Genomic DNA, 21404 nt, shown 5'->3' on the forward strand with positions numbered 1-21404 from the left:
AATGGCATTAAAGCACCTTTACTAATTTGTCTAAGTCCTAATGTACAGTATGTGATCAAGATAACATCCCAGTAGCTGTGATGCAAAACTAGGTGACCCCACGGTAGCACTTCTTGTGAAGTGTGTGCGCTGAACATGGTCCCACTGGGTAGGCCACCACACCGCATGTAATCCACCAAAAATACCACCGGCAACTGTGACTCACCATCCTTTACGGCCAGTATCTGGGTTGATAAGTGGATGTGCCCGAAATACCCTGCAGAGAACAGGACGTCCCACAGCCTCAGCTGGTTAGCGCTGGCTCACCAGGTAGGCACAGACCTACAGTACTGTTGAAGCACTGCGCGTTCCACTTCCATTCATTGTCAGCGCTCCTCGTCAGCCCCTCTCACTACTGTTTCCTTTCTTATCACTCTTAAGGGGAACACACACTGGACGCGGAGGCGGTGCGGAAGCGACCCGTCAATAAATACGGCTCCGTTATTTTCAATGAACTAACAGACACCGGCGGCGTCAGACACGGGTCTGCCGCCTCGTCTGCCGCGCCGATACGCCGCTGTTCTATTTTTCCAGCGTTGCCGCGCGGTGAACATGTTCTCCCATGGTTCTCCCCACCGGGGGAAATGGATGTGCTGTGTGGCAGCGCGCCGCATACAGTTGGGGTTACCGCGGGGCACTTCACGTGCGTCGATACCGCAACGCGACGCTGCGTAGCCGCCCGTGTCCAGTGTGTGCTCCCCATTAGACAAGTCCATTATTTTGTTAAAGTTGTACTATGTAACTTTTTTTATAAAACAAATCTTAAAATTCTCCTAACTATTAAATCACAAAAGTTTTAGAAGATCCGCGCCGTGAATTTCAGCCTGTAAAGCCTTCTCTGTATGTAAACTGAGATCCTTGCCGTGGACCGGATCTCGCGCCAAAATTGCGTCATCACACTACCGGCCAATCACAGCGAGGGTTATACAACTGCCGGCCAATCACAGCGCATCTTGAAGTGGGGTCGCTATGGCAGCCATATTTGTTGTCGCCCGTTTGTACCATCCCTTCTCTAGGTAATTTCGCCTACCAGGCAGGGTGAAGGAGTCCGTATCTCTGGAATTACTGAACGCACAGGAACAAGGGACCCCTTAAAAGATAGATCTCAGCGAGGTGGAGGCAGACGCGGGGGTCTGAAGGTACGAAAAACGTCCGAAAGACGCGGACGCGACCGCGGTTTGCTATAGGGCTAATGACCACTAGTTGGGCATCTTACACAGTATGGCTTTAAATCTATTTCAATGGATACCTAATATGGGTGTAATATTTATTCTCTTCTGCATTAGCATGGTCATTGTCAGGACAATAGGTCAGAAGGACACACATATTCAGTAGGACTATTTAAAATGGGACGGGTCCGTCAGTCAATCTAGTCCCCCCAGGGCCCTGCATAGAGGTATATATTAGGGATGTGAAAAAAAATCGCAATCGACTCGAAAATCGACTCATGCTCACCGCGACTCAAAAAGTATGAGTCGAAAAATCGAAAAAAGTTTTTTTTATTTTTTTTTATTATTATTATTTTTTTATAAAGTTTTTTTCCCCAAAACATGTTTAATCGCTTGTTCGTTATAAGCGTCAATGTTTTCCAAATGTGAGAGGACCATAGAGTTATAATAAGAAGGAGAGGACCGGTGTGTGTGTGTGTGTCTGTGTCGGGGACGAGTGAATGCTGTGTTGCATGCATGGATCACAGATTCGCATGCATGCGGCGCTGGTCAGGTCCGCGGACTACTGGTTGAGAAACACTAGCTGGTCTGTTCATGTGCACGCGTCATAGCAGTGCGCGCTGACTGGATGTGTTTTGTTTACCTCCTGCCTTTGCATGCATGCTTGACACGAAAGCTCGCTTATTTAATGGCAACGTCGCCTCGTGTGCAGTGATTTTGTCAAGATAGACAATAAAACACAACACAAAATAAATACACTACTCGCCGTTAATGCGACACGCGTCGGGCAGGGAGAGCGAGCCAGCGAGGCAGACCAAACAAAGCTCCACACTTGATACACTATAGCCTGGGGTGCCAGCCTGCCCTGAGCGCTCCCACAACGGAACGGTTCCATCATGGACTTTGTCACTCCGCTTCTAGTCTATAGAGAACAGACTCCATGCTAACGCAAGGAAGAGCAATTGTTTATTATAATTATTATTAGGGCTTTGATGCAAGTTCTGGTGGGTGCTGCTGCAAGTTGTGTTGCTTAAAGTAATGCGCCGTTGTGGTCTCCTCAGCTGCAGCTTAGCGGGGGAGAAAAAAAAGTGAAAAAAGTCGATCGACGCGTCGATTTTCGGCCGCGACACGTCGATTCGCAAATAATGCGTCGATTAACATCCCTAGTATATATAAACTAGAGTGCGGATTGCCCAGGCACCACAGCTATTTATTTCAATGAAAGTTGCAAAGTGGCGTTTGAAGCACCCAGAAGACTACCGGAAGTACCTCGATTGGTCAGGTCTTAATATCGAGGCCAACTCTTGGCCAATAGCTAGCGTTTCAGATTATAGAGCATGCACGGTAGCATTTTCAATGCAGAAGTGTTGCTATATACTGTATATATTTGACCACCAGGCGACGGCCGCTTCAACCTACTCTTTGGTTCTGGGGTCTTGGGGCCTTGCAAAGAAAAAGTCCTACAATGTGTCCTCACCATGTACAAATCCTTGTAATATAATACCAGTAAGACTCCCTAATCGGGAGATAAGCGACCGTTGGTCGCTTATCTCCACAAATAGGCCAAAAGTTTGTTTTACCAATTATTACACTCTATGTGAACATTTACATCAACAAATCCCAAGTACTATGCAGAACGACCCATTTCAAGTTTTTAATGTACAACAATATTTAGAAAATAGGTCTACAAGCTGACAGTCCTCGTCCCTTATATTCCCATAGGTTATATGGAGATCTCAGTGTTTGTCAGTCCCGTTCATTTATGCCCATATATGGACATCTCTATATCTACTGTAACAGTCCTTGTCCCTTTATGCCCATATATGGAGATCTCTTAACTGTAAGTCCTTGTCCCTTTTATGCCCATATATGGATATTCCTGATGTCATCAGTATATGAACATATATGGGCTTTCTGATATGCCCATATATGGAGATCTCTTAACTGTAAGCCCTTGTCCCTTTTATGCCCATATATGGATATCCCTGATGTCATCCGTATATGCCCATATATGGGCTTTCTAATATGCCCATATATGGAGATCTCTGTATCTCCATATATGGGTATAAAAGGATACTTCAGGTCTGACATCAGGTTTGTTTATATTGGGTTGCTAGGTTTGACATCACAAACTCTATGGGCCATCTGACCTAGAAATCTATATTTGGGCATAGATGACTCATCGTGACCTCATCACACGTCGACCGCACGTGTGACGTGCGGTCGACCGCACGTGTGACCGACGGACGGCCGGTGGAGGTTTTCATACTAAACTATACTAACCTTACGGTCGCAATTATAGAATATTATAGCTGAACTCCATCTTGAAGAACTCCTCCCACCCCCTCCATCTGGACTGGAGATCTTCAGTTATTGGACTAGAGAGGAAACGACCGTTTTGTCTACCCAGGACGGAGATGCGAGAGACTTGGAAAGTCTTTTGTACCGGCTGCCCTTAAACTGTACAATGAGACACACACAATGGTCGATTGAGGAGGACTACCTTCCTAACCTAGGATGACGGAACTATAGTTGTACTGACTCTGACCTCTAAGGACCTTCCAAGGAGGGTGATCATGTGTGTCTGGCTGTGACACCCTTTTTAGTTTATTTATTCCTTTCGAGTTGTTTTTTTCGCACTGACTTTTTTGACACTGCACTATTAGGTTGTGTTAGTAGTTTTGGGTATTTTGCTTGTGTTTGACATGACAGTGAGATACTTGTTGCACTAACTAGCATTGACTGCTATGGTCACTTTTGATTTGGACACTGTACTATTTTGATACTTTTGTGCGACAAGGCCGTCGCACAAAAGTAGTGAAAACAGCAGATCTACAAGCACACAACGCCTCGCGGTGGTTTCAAAAGTGTGTGTGTGTGTGTGTGCGTGTGTGCGTGCGTGCGTGCGTGCGTGCGTGCGTGCGTGCGTGCGTGCGTGCGTGCGTGCGTGCGTGCGTGCGTGCAGGTTGGACTAGACCAGGGGGTCTGGACTATAATTTATTTTCCCTTTCAAGGTAATCAGGCGTTGGTGCCACGGCATTCATCGATGGTCTGAGCACTTGGCCAAATGCTCAGCGAGAGCTCAGGGGAGACGATTGCCATGGTAACAGGATGGAATGTTGAAGGCGCTGAGACAAAGTGTGGGGTTCTGACTGAAGGGTTGGTCCATTGTTGCCTGCAATGCGCGAAAACATCTTATCTCAAAGTTCCACGCTGTTCCAAAATAGCATCTCTGTGATGCTGTCGCCATGGAAACTGGGCTGTAAAGCTGGCCCCCAAGATTGAAACAAGACAAGATTAAAACAATATATATTAAAAAGTTTACAAGTTCAATTACAAAGATAGTGGCTGGGGTTACACACCGCTATTCCGACGGACCCCTATTCCGAACGTTGACTTCCATTATTTGGAATAGCGGTGGTTCCAATTTTTATATAAGACCCCGCTATTCCGAATAGCCTATTATTTAGGCTATTATTTAATATTTAGTCCATGAGTCCCTATAGTCCGTTCACACCGTTCGAACAGTGTTTAGGCGCAGATGAGCGAAGGGGAGAGAGTCCTATATTCGGAATAGAGGTGTTTCGGAATAGGGGTCCGTCGGAATAGCGTGTTTCGAAATAGGGGTCCGTCCACAGTGGCTGAATACTTATATACGGAACATAGGAGTACCTTTACCAAAAATCTGTCTGTTGAGCCCTGTGAATGTTTTGAGCCCGGTCTCACCAAGGGCACCACAGCATTGCATTGCCTCGCATCGAAACACAAGACACACATCGCACATCCAATTTCTCACCCAGGTGTTGGACTGACAATAGATCAACAATAAAAAAAGTCTGCGACACTGGTCTTTCTGCTCCACTTTTGTGAAGGTGAAATACCAGTGTTGCAACTCCGATTTTTCTGATCCACTTTTGTGGAGTCTGTTGCAGACTTCATTATAATCTTTTACAGCATCTAAACACACAACACGTTTTCACTAGTTTAAATCATTTTTTAATGATGAATACAAACCAAACGGTTTTGGACATACAGGGTTTCCACCCGACAACAACGATTTGTTTGTTTGCTAAGAAATGGCACTGTGTGACTTACTCCTGCAGTCCCCGTTACATGAAGTTTCTATATCCCATGAGTTTTTTTTTTTTTTTTTTTTCACTCTCCCCCCACTAGTTGCAAAATTGGTGTGGCGTGTACGTTTTTAAATCGGCCATATCACTTCTCAATCGTCTGCAGTCTCTAAGGGCCTGGGTCTTTCTTCTCTATTAGCCCAGTGCCTGGAGCCCTGGCCCCCGGTAGGTTAACAGAGACCGGAGATAACTGTGGAATGCAATCATCGGAGCGCTGCCCGCCCAGCCTGCCTTTGCGCTTGGATCTTTTTTGCCGCTCTGCGTTGTTTGCTGATTGGATTTCTGCTCGGTTTAGCCTAACACCGGACCTTTCATTGCTACCCCATCCATCCACAGACACACCGCCACCTCCCCAACACACTGTCAGCCTCGTCTCATTTCCTCTGCTATCAGTTTTTAGAGTCGGACAGGTTTTCTCTCACTTTCATTCTCCATGTTTTGTGTGTGTGTGTGTGTGTGTGTGTGTGTGTGTGTGTGTGTGTGTGTGTGTGTGTGTGTGTGTGTGTGTGCGCGTGTGTGGGGACTGTGGGGAATGGGTGCTGTGTGTCTATGTCACTTGTGAAAGCACAAATCTCAACCACCTTGTCTGTCTGCCAGTCGGTTTGGAGACGGAGCGGCCCATGCGCCTTTGGCGAATGATTATATATTTTTTATTTCTTTAGTCGCCAAGCACCTGCTCCTAATTACCCAGAGAGTGAGTGAGAGAGAGAGAGAGAGAGAGAGAGAGAGAGGGAACGAGAGAGATATAGAGAGAGAGGTGGGGTCTCTGATGCAGCTAACCGGCTGCTTCAAAACGACAGAGAAGTTTGCGCGCTAATTAAACTCGACAGAAAGAAATGAGACATGAGAAGCCGAGACGTCGCTAATGAGGGACCCCAGCGAAAACCGGGAAAGGGTTGGAGTGGCCATGTCAAGCTAATTATGGGGTTCGGGCGGAAGCCAACGTTCTCTCTCTCGCCAGAGCAGGTGTGACGGGCGCCTGAGGTTGTCAGGTTGCAGGAGGACGCATGTGGAAATCTTCCGGGTCGCGCTAACGGGAGTAGCACTGTAGTCGCGTCAACACACGACTTGACTGCTGTACCTCCAGTGTCATGTGCCCCTATTCTTGGCCATATTCTCTCCTCTCTTCTTCTTTTTTTTGGCCCACGGTCCCTGAACTGAGACGAGCAGGGCTGCGCTGTGTGACACTCTCGCTGGGATAACACGTCCGTCAGAGTTGTGCAGGGGCGGTATGCTACAAAAGTGGCCTTGCTCTGTGTTCTACACAAGTTTGTGTCTTATGCAGTCACACCATACGACACTCGGGTTCGGAAGTTAGCTAGGTAAAAGTTGGACTGTGTATTTCCCAACTTTACTTTCTTTACTGTGTGTTTTCCAACAAGTATAACAAAATAAGGTGCCAAAATTGATTCAAATCAGAGTAGCAAGGTCGATTTAGAAAAACGAAATCCAACACTCTTCCAGAGTTACAGTTAAAGTAACTTTGTTTTAAGGGGGACAGTGGACACACACCGGATGCGGGCGGCTGCGCAGCGTTGCGGTATTGACGCGCGTGAAGTGCTGCACGGTAACATTCCCGGTGGGGAAAACATTTTCACCACACGGCAGCGCCTAGAAATAGAACAGCGGCGGGCGAGGCAGTAGACCTGCAGACCCGCCTGCGCTTGTCTGACGCCGCCGGTGTGGGTTACTTCATTGAAAATAATGGGGGCATATGTTTTTACGCGCCGCCTACGCATCCGCGCCGCCTCCGCGTCCGGTGTGTGTTCCCCTTTAGATGTTCAAGGTCAAAGAGTTGCAAAAACTCTTTGACCCATTTCAGTTCCTTGTTTCGTTTTATCAATTGATTAATTTCCTACCAAAGAGCAGGTTTACCGAGTATCCAGACAGCACTCCTCTCTTTTTCGCAAACATAAAGACTAATGAACAAGCAAATAACAAGAAATAAAGTAGGTAAAGAAACACAAAGGTGTCGCAATCAAAATGTGATTGCAGTTGGTATCAGGTGATTGCAACTCAACAGTTGCGTCATGTTTGAAATATTCTGGGTGACTATAGAACAGTACTTGGAGAGTTTACCATGTATTGTAGACTCAAATCCGTTTCTGAGGGAATAAAATCTCCTCAGTGTGAAATATTGTCTTGCTCTCCATATCAGCGCTGATCATGGGACTAGTGCAGGGGTCTTAGACTTTTTCGAGCCAAGGACCCGTTGGCTGAGAGAGAAATGAAACAGGGACCATTTTCATCGATTTCATAGATAGATTCATAGACTTGTTTGACAGCACTGTCGTCAGTCTGTCGTTAATGTGTAGGCTCTATTTTCAGACATTTAACTACTTAAAGGGGTAGTTCACCCCTAAAATGACCTTTCTTATAACAAAATGCCTCAAATCATGCATGCAGCGTCCGATTGCGTCAGTAACGTCAAAGAGAGCACTGCCTGCGATCTTGACATTTTGTACTTTTATAGCCATTGTTTTTTGCTTGAAGCGAGCCCACAATTGTTTCGAAGGAACAATATTTTCTAGTCTAAAATAATGATCCTATCACACAAAGATTTGGCGGCCCCCCTGTAGTAACTCTGAGGACCCCCTGTTTAAGACCCCTGGACAATTGTGTCCGGACGCTCTCTGTTTTAAACTCCTGATCCATGGTGGTCATTGGTCAATGGAGAATCCATGGTGAGAAGGATTGCCACCACTGTGATTAACTGACCCCTTCACTCCCAGCGACGCATTCCACTCTCCTCACTGCTCTGTGGTCTGTTTTGTGTGTGTGTGTGTGACTCCAGGCCGGAGCTGTGAAGGACTACATTAAAATGATGCTAGAGACGGAGCAACTCAAATTCCTGGTGTTCGGCCATCACATCACCATGCTGAATGCCTGCACTGAGGCTGCCATTGAGGCCAAGGTATGTATCACTGACACACGCACACACGCATGCACGCACACACACACACACTCATTACTACTTACAATCAGGGATGTGCTGGCCATTGGGAAAAGCGGGACAACTCCCGAGCGGCCGGGAATCATTCATTCCCGGCCGGTCCAGGCCGGCCATTAGGAAAAAAATAAAATGTCGGCCTTCGTTCCATTTTGGGGGCTGGGCGGCCAACAAAGTAAATCGTCACTGTCGGGCAGAAACCTTGTATCTCCAAGTTTCAAATGTGGGAGGGAACATAGGCATGACCCCCAAATGGGTAAATTCTTTTGGCAAAGCAAAGCCCTGCTTCATCATACAAGGCCGTCGCACAAAAGTAGTGAAAACAGCAGATCTACAAGCACACAACGCCTCGCGGTGCGAGGCGTTGTGTGCTTGTAGATCGGCTGTTTTCACTTTCATTTTTAAAATGATAAATACAAAACAAACGCTTTTGGACATACAAGGTTTCCACCCGACAACGACGAAATATAACTCATGTAATTGGCCCACTGGCTTGTCACTTGTCATGATCTGAAATGGCAAAGTAGCAGCAGTGCTATAGAGAGAGATCTCTCTATAGCGTGCAATGAGGGCCTCTCCAACTCTTTTTCCCGGGCTAAATCAGGGGCCCAGCATGTCCCTGCTTACAATAGTGGTAATTATTACTAATTAACACTCTTCGCCAAAGTATGAATGCTGCTAGGTTGCTAGGAGACGGATACAACGAGAAACTATGTCATCCCAATCTTTTTCTCTCGTCCGGCTCGATGTTATCAGATTACTATTTATCTCGGATTCTTTTCCCAGAATCCCCTTCCCTTCCCTTGCGTTTTTGGTCACTTAGTTAGGATCTATGGACCCTAACTAAAGAATGGATGATCGCGGATACATTTTGTCTTTTCCGGATGAAAGAAAAGACGATCGTCCGCCTGGCCATTGTGTCTTTTGTTTACATCCTGGCCATGTGGTGCCTTTCTGTTGTCTGCGAAAATAGTTAAAAAACACTGAAAACCCCTGGCAGGGGGCGGATGAATTAATTAATTAATACCTGGCAGTCGATGTTATCCAGTGTTCCCTGTGGTAACTTTTCTGACACCTCCCGCTTAAAACCCCAAAAGCCGGAAGGATCGTGAGGCCGAGCTTTCACGGTCTGTACTCGTACTGAAAGTCTAGATCAAGCGGGCTTTTGCCCTTCTGGGAGGGAGGTTTCTGTCCATACTGCCACCATAAATCTACTTTGAGGGTTCCCTGCCGCGATTTTCTTACCTTTTGACGTGGGCGCGTGCGTGTCCATTGTGCACGATCCGCATGCAAGCCACGGTCCGTTCGTGGTGTGCATGCTTTATTTTTGATACACCGCCTGTCTTTGGGCTTTGCACATAGGAGTAAGAGACTCGTTATTGTGCTGAATTATTGTTATATAGTCCTGGAAAATGTTGTTAAATATTCTGCAAAGATTTTGGAAAAGTTTTGGAAATTCCTTGGTAAAAATGGTAAAAGTGGGAACCCTGTATGAACATGGAGAGTTTCACCCACTGATCAAGGGGCTGCGAGATTATCCCATCGTTTCAATTTGTTTATTTCATTGGCCTAGTTTGATGCTTTGATATATTGGAGCCACATCAAAAAGAAGACCCAACAACACACAGACAACAACATGTGGCGAAAAACGCAGATAGTTGAACCTGGGTAGTATTTAAACATGATTTCCTTACGTGCAATGAATAATTTGGGGACCGGATGAGTTAGGTTAGCAGGCAGGGAACAAAGGAGCGTTAGGAACTGCAGTATTGACTCCCCGCAAGGTCACAGGTTCGATCCTCATCATGACAGTCAATGCAACCATCAACATCTACGAGTCCTGTCGATGTGTCCTTGTGCGACACATTGAACCCCTACGTAGACACAGACAGTCGCCGAATTGTAAAAACAAAACAAAAACAAAACCAGAAAGCCTTAGCACTCTCTGTTCTTCCTTCTATTCCCTTCCTCCTCGTATATTCCAGCAGCCACAGAGACCATGCAGTTCTTCATTAATGGTAATCTGGAGGTAGAAATGGCCCTGGGTCCATTCATACCTCAGTGACTGTCCAGAGGTAATTGGCCACATACCGCTGAGATTCTCCATTCACAGAGAGAGAGAGAGGGAGAGACAGAGACAGAGGGAGTAGAAGCCCTGTGGCGTTGATGACTACGTTCACCCAGTTTATTGAGTCATACTTACTCAAAAGTTGCGGTCGTGCGTCAGCGAGGAGGGCAAAAAAGTGGTATCTCAGCAGCCTTGCGTCATTGTCGTTATCACGCACTGCAGTGGGTTTCCACGTACATGGAAGACTCTGTGAGTGGTTTACAGAATGATGTACAGCATGTACATGTATGGGGGTCAAAAGCAGCAGCTGAAGTTAGTCATAAGGGAATTTAAGGAGCCCTTTTCTACAACCGCAACGTGAGGCGGGACTACAGCTGCTACGACGCAATCGCCGTTGCGGTCCAAGTCGTTCGTCGGCGACAGGGTCCCACCCCTTTTACTGAACGCTTTGGTTCCCATGACGACACGTCTATACAGCAGACGTTGTAGACGCTACATGGAAAGGGAGCTTCTGGTGTTGTAGAGACGGCTGCGACGGCGGCAGGTTTATGTATCGAGCGCTGGTCATTTCCGGTTACCGTTGTCATCTGCCGTAGCCGTCCAAAGCTTAAATAGCCTATTCTCAAGTAGGTGTTTTTGAAAGTGTTTTTGAAAGTGAAAAACCCTTTTAAATAATTAATAATAATAGTTTAGTCCCCACGCCTTTGGGGTATTTTTTTGTCATTGTACATTTGCACACACGTGAAATGTGTCCTCTGCATTTTCCCATTTTAACTAATAGGAGCAGCTTGCGCTATTAATACAGCATCATGGGAGCAGTTAGGGGTTAAGTGTCTTGCTTAGGGACACTTCCACACACAGGTTAGGGCGAGCTGGAAGGGGCGGGTGTGCAGGGGACCTTCTGATTCCCAGACAACCTAACCACTCAGCTATGGTCATAGCTAAACTGTTGCTCATTTTCCTCATACCCCACTTTGAGAACAGAACCACCCGCTTACACGGCACGAAGCGACTCTGAAGTTAACGATTCATAGCGTCCCTGGTTTGAGCAAAGAACAGACAACACACCACGAATGGCACTGTTAACAATTCCTTCTCAAACTTAAAAACTTAAAAATAATGGCAACTAAATATCAATAGCTATAGACTGGAGAGAGAGGCCTTGCAGTTATTTGTGTGTGTGTGTGCTGTGTGCGCGTGCATGTATTATCTAATAGAGAGCTAAACTCACACCTCAGCCGCGTTAAGGGAACCGACGCAGAACTTTGGCAGAAAAAGTTTTTCTTTCTCAACTCCTCTTCCTCGGGCCTTATTTTACAAATCATAACGAGTGAATGATTTTCTCAGCTCAGTGGCAGCAACCAGAGAACAAGTTTGAATGCATGTATGTGCTATATTTGTGTGCATGTGTGTGCGCGTGTATCTGTGTGTGTGTGTGTGTGTGTGTGTGTGTGTGTGTGTGTGTGTGTGGGTCAGGGGGTTCGGTAGCTGTCTGCCAAACGCAACACATCAGTACAGTGTGTAGGCAACACCTTCTGCTGCAAGACGCTCTCCCGCATTTGCATTTTCGCACTTCCTAATTAACAGGGAGAGTGAGAGAGAGAGAGAGAAAGATAGCTAAAAATGGCTGCTAAGTAAATGCACCACCATGTTGGAACTCAGGTGCGAGAGATGACTGTGTCGGAGGTAGGGCTTTGAGCAATTACTTCCTACACCAGTCTCTATTGCTCTATGCTTGTAATGTCTCCCAGCTTCAACATGGCGCTGAGCTAGCTAGGTCATTGAGACTTGGAAATGATATACCGTAACTGCAGCGCAGCGGGAAGCAGCCTGTGATGAATCGTGAAGTCAGTCTTGGTATTTAACAATGGCAAATACCTGGTTTTATGAAAGTACTATCCCACCAATTACCAATGTTTTGATCTATATTTTGTCAAAAAGTGCAAAATTAAAATACCGGTAACCACTTTCAACCTAGTATTGCTATTTTGAGCATATCATTATAGGCAAAAGGTCCCCAAAGGTTTATATACAGTATTTTATTATAACATTTTCAAAGTTTAGAAAACAGAAGACCTACAAGTCCTTGTAGATCTGTTATTTTTTTAACTTTTTGATTACGTAACTACAAATGTTTGATTACGTAACTACCGCATGACATCGGCTACATAACTGCCAATACTGTACAATAATACTAGTAAGACGCCTCAGGGCGACATGCCAGTGATGTATATCGGACCAGTTGACCATAATGGAGACCTCTGGTACCCATACAGTATATGGAGATCCATGTACTGTATATGGTACATCCCTTTTATTCCCATACATGGAGATCCCTCCATGTCTTGGCCATCTGGCCAGTGATGTTTATCGATGACATCAGGCATCTTCAACGCGTTGTGACCTTGTAGTGTAGATCTGCTATTTTCAAACATTTTGTGCTTTTACTTTTGGTACTTGATGCCAATACTTTTGTTCATTTTGAATAACGGATATTTACTTGTAACAGAGTATTTCTACATTGCAGTATTGATAATTTACTTGAGATTTACTGGTCATTTTCAGGCGGGTTACATCCGTATTGATGGCAGCGTTCCGTCCTCTGAGAGAATCCAGTTGGTCCACAAGTTTCAGAATGATCCAGACACACGTGTGGCCATCCTCAGCATCCAGGCTGCCGGACAGGTAATGAGAAGAATTTCCATCATTTTAACCCAACCAACCTGCAGTCAGTAGTGCTGTCGCCTCACATCTAGAAGGTCCTGGGTTCGATTCCCGCTGGGGGCATGTTCTCTCCTCCGTGTCATCAGTGCCCCTAGGTGGGGTTGGCAAAAGGGCCTTTCTGTGTAGAGTTTGCATGTTCTCCCCGTGTCTCCTAGGGTAGGTACCCTCACAAAAAATATCCAGTAATCCTGGTCTCGATATTGCCTTCCCCTGGCCCTGGCCTGATGGAGGGGAAAGGAACTGGTTGGAATAACGTGTTCCTTCCACGCGCTACGTCCAACCGGGGAAACCCCCCCCCCCCCCCCCCCCCCCCCCTGTCAGGTGAAAAGAAGCAACTTGGACTCCTCATGCATAGAGAGTTCAGTCCGTTGTCTCCCAAGGTTGGCAGAGGAAGTGTAGTGCCCAGGATTACATTAGATTGACACCGGGTGAAAAATGGGTTACAAAATCGGGGGATACACGCTGTGAGCTTGTATATCTGCTGTTTTTCAATAGCTAAAGCATAAAATAATGGTTACATCGTCCAAGTCTAACGCGACAGATCTAAATGGGATAATATCTATTCATAGTAAACATTATTTTATTTTAGTGCTTTTCCACCTGTATTGATAGTATACACACTGGAGATAGACAGGAAACGGGGAGAGAGAGAGACAGGGAGTGGCATGCAGCAAAGGTCGCCGGGCTCGGGACTCAAACTCCAACTCACTGTCATTAGAGCCTGTGTGGTATGCATTCTAACCGCCAGGCCAGTGGCGCCCCCATATAGCCCCTTTTCCACTGGCCCAGCACCACACCACTCCACACCGCCCACTTGTGCCAGGTTTTCCACTACAAGGACCTGGGTAGAGTGGTGTGAAAGTGGTACTAAACGTGGTACTAAAAAGTATCAAATCTAGAGTAGGTCTGAGCTAGGCCAAACAGGGCCAAACACTTCATAATGACTGATCACTCACTGACTTTTCATTTAGACCACCAGGATATAGATGTAATACATGATAATAGATTATATTGTGTTGTAACCACTATTATAGTCTATTATAGTTTATTATAATTATCATAGTAATACATTCATACTTTATAGTGTGTTATAATCACAGTTATAATCCATTATAGTGTATTCTAATTTAGGATAGTTGTAATATTAATTTATATTGTATTATAATCACAGTCAAAAGGGTCAATTTGTTTCTTATCGATAGGGGTACTTTTGTGTAATGGAAAATGTAGATATTTGTGGTGTGGTGCTGTGGTGTGGTGCTAAAGCTGCAGTTGAATATAGTAAACATTCAAGTTGAAAATGTGTGTCAGGTTACAACATTTTTCAAACTTAAATAAAAAACACTGCCACAAGGACATTTTTCTTGTCTGGTGTGATCTCCAAGGGCAGAAAGGCAGTACATTATAACAGAGGTCTGACACTCTCATAGGCTTGTCCGTCTATATTTATCTGTTTGGATCTCTGCCCATCCATCTCTCTGTGTATCTGGTTTATCTTAGGCAGTCCCTCTGTCTCCTGAGCTAGCTAGGAGGTGTTTGTGTGTGATATATATATATATATATATATATATATATATATATATATATATATATATATACTCAGTACGTTCATTGTAAGAGCGCTTGTTTTGTCGTTCACCACACACCAATCACCACCAGATGGCGACGACAGCCATTCACTAGTGAAGGCGCTGACGTCACTCGTTTGCGACTCTCTTTCTTTATTTACTAGACTAGCTCGGCAGTGTTTAGCCATTAGCTTACTATGAGCTAGGGAGCGCTCCATTGTAGTCACTTGGACAGGGCGTTTATCGTGGGCTTGCCCAGGCCTTACGGCCTGGGCATAAATATAACGATTGCATTCACCACGGCTTCGTAACTCGCGCGGCGCTCGCCGCTCGGGGGCGAAGAGCAGGACCAAGATCCGCTGGCCTTCGCGCCGCTTGCAATGTCGTGGACAATCGAGCGGCTCCGCCTGGAGGACGTTGTTGTGGCGACCGCTTGTTCCACCCCGTGCCGCACGACGAGTGCTCCGTTTCTCGACCGTACTGTTTCTCTATCAAACCGTGACATATATATATATATATATATATATATATATATATATATATACTATAGAAAAAATGGGAAACCTTCCATAAGAAGGGACTCAATCACTCGGGGAACTACGATGGACAATTGCTTAATTGATCATTCTTTATTAGCACGACGCGTTTTGCTCGTCAGGCTTCATCAGGTGCTATACATGAAGCCTGACGAGCGAAACGCGTCGTGCTAATAAAGAATTATGAATTAAGCAGTTGTCCATCGTAGTTCCCTGGAGTGATGCAGTCCCTTCTTATGGAAGGTTTCCCATTTTTTCTATAGTTTATATGCATGCTGACTAAGACTTGCACCTTCTATGGGCCTTTTGTTTGGATGTGCAGGAGTCCCCCCCTCTTTGTTTTATATATATATATATAATATATATATATATATATATATATATATATATATCGTCATTGTCGTGTGGAAACCTCGTATCTCCAAGTTTCAAATGTGTACGTTCTTTCGCAAAGTAAAGCCCTGCTTCGTCATACAAGGCCGTTCCACAAAAGTAGTGAAAACAGCAGATCTACGAGCACACAACGCCGAGGCGTTGTGTGCTTGTAGATCGGCTGTTTTTCGGCTGTTTTCACTCGTTTAAATCATTTTTAAAATGATAAATGCAAAACGAACGGTTTTGGACATACAAGGTTTTCATCCGACAACGACTATATATATATATATATATATATACATACACACATACATATATAAATCTCCACATTTATACATAGTAACGTAGATTTGTCTGGTGCGTGTGTGTGTGTGTGTGTGTGTGTGTGTGTGTGCGTGTGCGCGTGCGCCTGCGTGCGCCTGCGTGCCTGCCGGGTCCTCAGGGACTGACCTTCACAGCGGCCAGCCATGTGGTGTTTGCAGAGCTCTACTGGAACCCAGGCCAGGTCAAACAAGCGGAGGACCGCGCCCACCGCATCGGGCAGACCTCCTCCGTGCACGTCCACTACCTCATCGCCAAGGGCACCTTCGACACGGTCATGTGGGGCATGCTCAATAGGAAGGTACCAATCTTTGTGTGATGGCAACCTTTTTTCTCATTTTTTTATATTAACCACTTGAACCCTAACGTCCATATTCTGAGAACTTTAGCCAACAATAGCAGATCTACAAGCTCACAACGCCTCACGTTTTCCCATGCAGAACGAATTAAAAATAATGAGCATATCTTCTCTTGTATAGATATAACCCTTTAAATCTACCAATCTAGGGGCCAATAAATCCTCCTCTCAGCAGCCATATTAACATGAAATAGACGTGTAATATTACTTCCTTCACAAGTATTACCAAGGATAATAATTAAGCTCTGTTCCATTAAGGTCAAACAGAGTCAGGGTGCTGCTGCTGCTGCTGCTGCTGTTGTGCATGTTGGCTCACTCAAAAGCCTCTAATTCACTAAATGGAACCTTAATTAGTATCACTGGCCACAGTTCTGAAGGAAGTATCATTACACTGCTACTGCATTTCAGGCTGCCATGAAAAGGGTCCATAGCCAGTAGCCAATACTCAAACTTCAGTCCTTGTGTCCTTCATTTGTGCCTTAGCCCCACCTCACGGCGAGAAGCCGGCAATTGATTAATTTCGCTTTAAGGAAGCTGTACGCACTACGCTCAGATAGCGTACTTTTGAAGCAACAGCAATCACAGTAGTTTCGACGTGCAACACAGCTGTATCGCTGGACCATTCTGGAGCCTGGATGGTTCAGAAGATAATTTATATTTCAAACATTCCGACAAAAACTCTTCAGCAAAGCAGACGTAAAGGATAAATGTGATGTATCCCCTCTGCTCCTCACTCCAAGTGGTTTGGGAAGCATCCTTGCTCTCAGCTCCTCTGAAAGCGAAAGAATTGGGATTTGGCTATTGTCTTATCTTCACCAAACTGAAAAGGCTGGTCTGTGCGTGATTGTGTGCAGCATAGTGACAGATTTTTGATCGACTGCTACTCGTATCTCCATATTTCTGTTTGTTTGGCTTTTCTTTTTTCATAAATGAATGCCCAAAATAGCCGTTCTATTATTAAAACATTTTCAAAGTAGTGAAATATTTTCACTGCTTTTAAAATATCGTAACAATATAAAAGGAATGTTTTGGACAAGGTTTTCACAGACACTGACGATGGGTAAAACATCGGAGTGCTTCTTCCACCCCTGCCTAGGAAACGGTGACGGGCAGCACCCTGAACGGGAGGAAGGAGTACCTGCAGGCGGAGGAGGGTGACAAGGACAAGTGGGACTTCCTCAACTTCGCCACGGTGTGGACGCCCAGCGAGACGCCGCTGCTGCCGCCGCCGGAGAGCGTGGTGCACGACAAAAACAGCGTGTTCTTCTCTCATGTGAGCAACTCTCACCACTCAGCGACCACAACAACATTATTCATGCAAAGTCCATAGTGTTCAACACTGAGAGTAATAGTAATAAGCTCTTGAATAAAAATGTGTATTCTGGATTTTCCTTTGTAGATGGAATTGTATCCCGAGTCCCGACCTGTATGATAGCTGCACTTCCTAAGATATACAGTTTTAAATATTTGATAAAAAAAAAAAAGCATAAACATGAACATAATATTGTACATATAAAAAAAGAAGTTTGAGCTTATTTCCATTGCCATCCTTTGATTGTAAATGTGTGTAGACGTATGTGTTTGGGGGTACCAGAGACATGCAGAAGTAGTTGTAGTGGGAATGTGTGTGCAAAGTTGCACGGCGATCGCATCTTGCATTCATGAATTGTGGCATTTTGTGAAAGCTAGTCTTTGCCAATATAAAACAATGGAAACTGAAAAAGCTGACTGATACATTTTCCTCTCCACAGTTTGAGAAAGACAAGCAGCACGACATCCGTACCTTCTTCTCTCCCAACGCCTGCAAGGAGAAGAAAAGGAAGAGGACGGAAGACGCAGAGGACGCGGAAGAAGACGTCGTCCTCCTCTCTGGGACAACTCCGAAACGGAGGGACGAAGAGGAGAGCCCAGAGGACTATGACTCTGGAAACTCCACCCCGCCTTCAGACCCAGACTTCTCCCCCAAGGCGAAGAGGCTGCGGACCCCCCAGGGTCGCCCCACGCCCAAATCCGAGGGGAAGCGGCGGGCATCGTCTGGGCCGGGCGTCTCGGGCAACAGATCCGGCTTGCTGAGATCCGGCCCACCCGGGGGTACATGGAACTGCGTGGCCTGCACCTACTCGAACAGCAGCCTCCTGCCATACTGCGAGATGTGCGAGTCTCCGCGATCTGCTTCCGGTAAGTTTGAGGTCAACCCAGAGCCGAGGCCTTACCTCTTTGTCCGAATTCACCCTTTGTCAGCCTTCTGATTGGTCCCTGACTGACCAACCAGCAGGCTCTTCGCCTTTTTTATGTTGAATTGGCTAAAACATGATTTTTGGATAAATAAAAACATTAAAAAAACATGCCCAGTCACTACCGTACCTGCGAGGCTCCTTTTTACTGAAACCAAGTTTAAAATGAGAATTTAATACACAGAATAACAATAAGAAGCAACTGAATTTCAATGGTAGTGGATGGAGAGAAAGGACTTTTGTCCCACCAAGACACAGCAACCAATGGGTGCCAAGAGGGGCGGGACAACGGGCGGGACTTGACAAAGGGTGAATTCTAGCTGTTCTTTCTACAAAGATATTATGACAATTGTGGTAGTACTGTAAGTGGACTGAAATCTGAAATCACTTATTTAATTTTATTTTTTATTGGTGAAAAGACATAACAGGACACAGGCAACATAAATGACAATGATTTCCAAGATCACACAGATACCGTATATCAGTAAGACTCCCTAATTGGGAGATAAGCGATCGTCAGGTCGGCAACCTCATGGTGGGGCTAATGGTGGTTTGCCAGGCAAGGAGTGTGTGTGCAACGTTTGGCATGGATAGGGGAAACGTTGCCGGAGATAAGAGTAGGGCCAAAGGTGTGACGTTACGGACATACTGACTGACAGACAGCCGGTGGAGGTTTTCATAGTAACTTGCGGTGGCAATGAATGGAATGCTATATTCACAACAGGAATACAAAACGACAAACAGACAAACAATATGGGCTGTGCGTGCGTGCGTGCGTGCGTGCGTGCGTGCGTGCGTGCGTGCGTGCGTGCTTGCGTGCGTGCGTGCTTGCGTGCGTGCGTGCGTGCGTGCTTGCGTGCGTGTGTGCGCGCGATTATATACTGTATGTTTAACTGGAGTAAGGCTTATGGATGATGAACAGCCAAGGAGAATCACTGGGTTATGATCTTATGCTTGTAGATAATTGATTAATCCAGACCAGATGGTGTGTGTCTATTGTGTAAGCGTCCAGGGATATGGAGTCTATTATTAAGTTCTTTCCAGTGAGCAATGTTTATGTTTCCCTTTGATTTCCAGTTCATGAGGATAGTTTCTTGGCAACAGTTTAGGGCCACAAGGAGTAGTCTATTTTGTTCATTGTTTTGATCCATGCTTGATATATCACCTAGTAGGCATATTGATGGAGTTAGCAGGATGCGGCACACCAGGAAATGTGATTCCAAAACTGTGCTACTGTTGTGCGGTCCCAAGTGGGGTGAAATCACCTAAATTAAACACATTGAAATGCTTCACATGCAATTTATCTTGTGCAATAATAAAAAGTAAAATTTTACAAAATATTACAATTAGCATATTTAGAATATGAAGTGGCATGTGCACATGCATGTGCATTCTCAGTCTTTCTCTCTCTATATACACACACACACACACACACACACACACACACACACACACACACACACACACACACACACACACACACACGCGCGCGCACACACACACTGTTCATTGGTGTAGACTTTCAGAACAATGCGTTGGTTGCCAAAAACAACAAAATGGAATCAATTGAGAGGAAAGACAATGAAGCAGTTTTTGATGAGAATAGAAACGCCCTGGGCTACCATTCCCTTCTTCTCCTGCCCATCAATATCCGTCGGTGGCATTCTGCTTGCATTATACTTCTGAACAACGGTGCAGATTTCACCAGCTGGAGATGTGTGATAATGACAGAGTGCAAGCTCGTACCCACAGTCTGAAATAGCACTGCTCGCCCAACATCGTCTCTCTCTCTCGCTCCAGATGACAAGGACGCTGCATAATTCTCACCTGTCAAGCCGAGAGAGAGACAGAGAGAGAGAGAAAGAGAGAGGGAGAGAGCGGGGGAACGCGTGGGGGTGAGGTGGGCGTGGGTTGTTCTTTCCATTGTTCAACGATGTCTCGGGCAAAGTTTCAAGGAAAGTATAGGGTTCACTCCAGATGTCGTTGCCGTGGGGACAATCCATGCAGTACGGACGTTTGCTTTAGATATCCCCATCCCCTGCTCGTTCATTTTTAGCACTGGTGGGGATTTGATTTATTTCTGCTTATGGTCAGACTGTATTAAGCCATTTGGACCGCGTACGCATTATTGAGTATTATTATTTTATGCTTTAACTATTGAAAAATAGCAGATTTACAAGCTCACAGCGCGGCACCGAGTGCCGCGCTGCGAGCTTGTAGATCTGCTATTCTTGAAAAATCGTGAAAATTTGAATTTTGACCCGATTCTATAAGTGTCTTTTGAATCCGTCTAAGGTTTTTTTTGAAAAACCCATGTTTCTATCTCAGTGGTTCTCAAACCTTTTCATGTGAAGGACCCCCAAAATTATATGTATTTGGCCATGGACCCCCATTTCAAAATATTTAGTTCCCGGGACCACCCAGAAGCAAAATTTGAGTTACAAACGTTCGCTTAAAACATACATATATTCAAAGATTTGCCCACATTTTCAAGACTTTTTCAAAATTGCAGATCTACAAGCTCGCAGCACGGCACTCGCTGGCGCGCTGTGAGCTTGTATATCTGCTATTTTTCAATAGTTAAACACATACATTTACAATTGGGAAATGTCGACTGTCTGATATGTTTGATATTTATGTTTGATAATATCACTTTTTTTAACAGCAAAAGTAGCAGATCTACTGGCACTGAATTATAGCTCCCTGGCTATCACCCTAACAAAAGTCTTATTTTTTTGGTTTATTTATGTTTTTCTCCCAGCAGGGCTGTGGGATGAGTTGAACGTAGATCTTAAAGATGAGCCCCCAAAAAAGATACAGACACCGGTCCAGAACCTAACTTATTTTTGAAATAAAAAATCCAAATCCGATGACCTGATATGACATGTGACTAAATCTCTGCTATGAAAAAATGTAATTGCCTTATTGAAGC

The 21404-nt window shown here is 45.2% G+C and overlaps 1 protein-coding gene across 1 annotated transcript in view; it reads left to right on the forward strand.

Moving 5' to 3' along the window:
* Positions 1–21404, forward strand: part of zranb3 (zinc finger, RAN-binding domain containing 3) — a 135600-nt gene that overhangs the window by 52734 nt on the left and 61462 nt on the right. The window contains exons 9-13 of the mRNA XM_080720396.1: positions 8133–8252; positions 12922–13041; positions 16002–16181; positions 17335–17511; positions 17990–18416. Of these exons, the coding sequence (XP_080576522.1) occupies positions 8133–8252; positions 12922–13041; positions 16002–16181; positions 17335–17511; positions 17990–18416 (1024 nt within the window). The remainder of the gene's footprint in view (positions 1–8132; positions 8253–12921; positions 13042–16001; positions 16182–17334; positions 17512–17989; positions 18417–21404) is intronic.

The sequence above is a fragment of the Nannobrachium achirus genome (assembly GCF_963921795.1).
Source record: "Nannobrachium achirus genome assembly, chromosome: 24".
NCBI classification, from domain to species: domain Eukaryota; kingdom Metazoa; phylum Chordata; class Actinopteri; order Myctophiformes; family Myctophidae; genus Nannobrachium; species Nannobrachium achirus.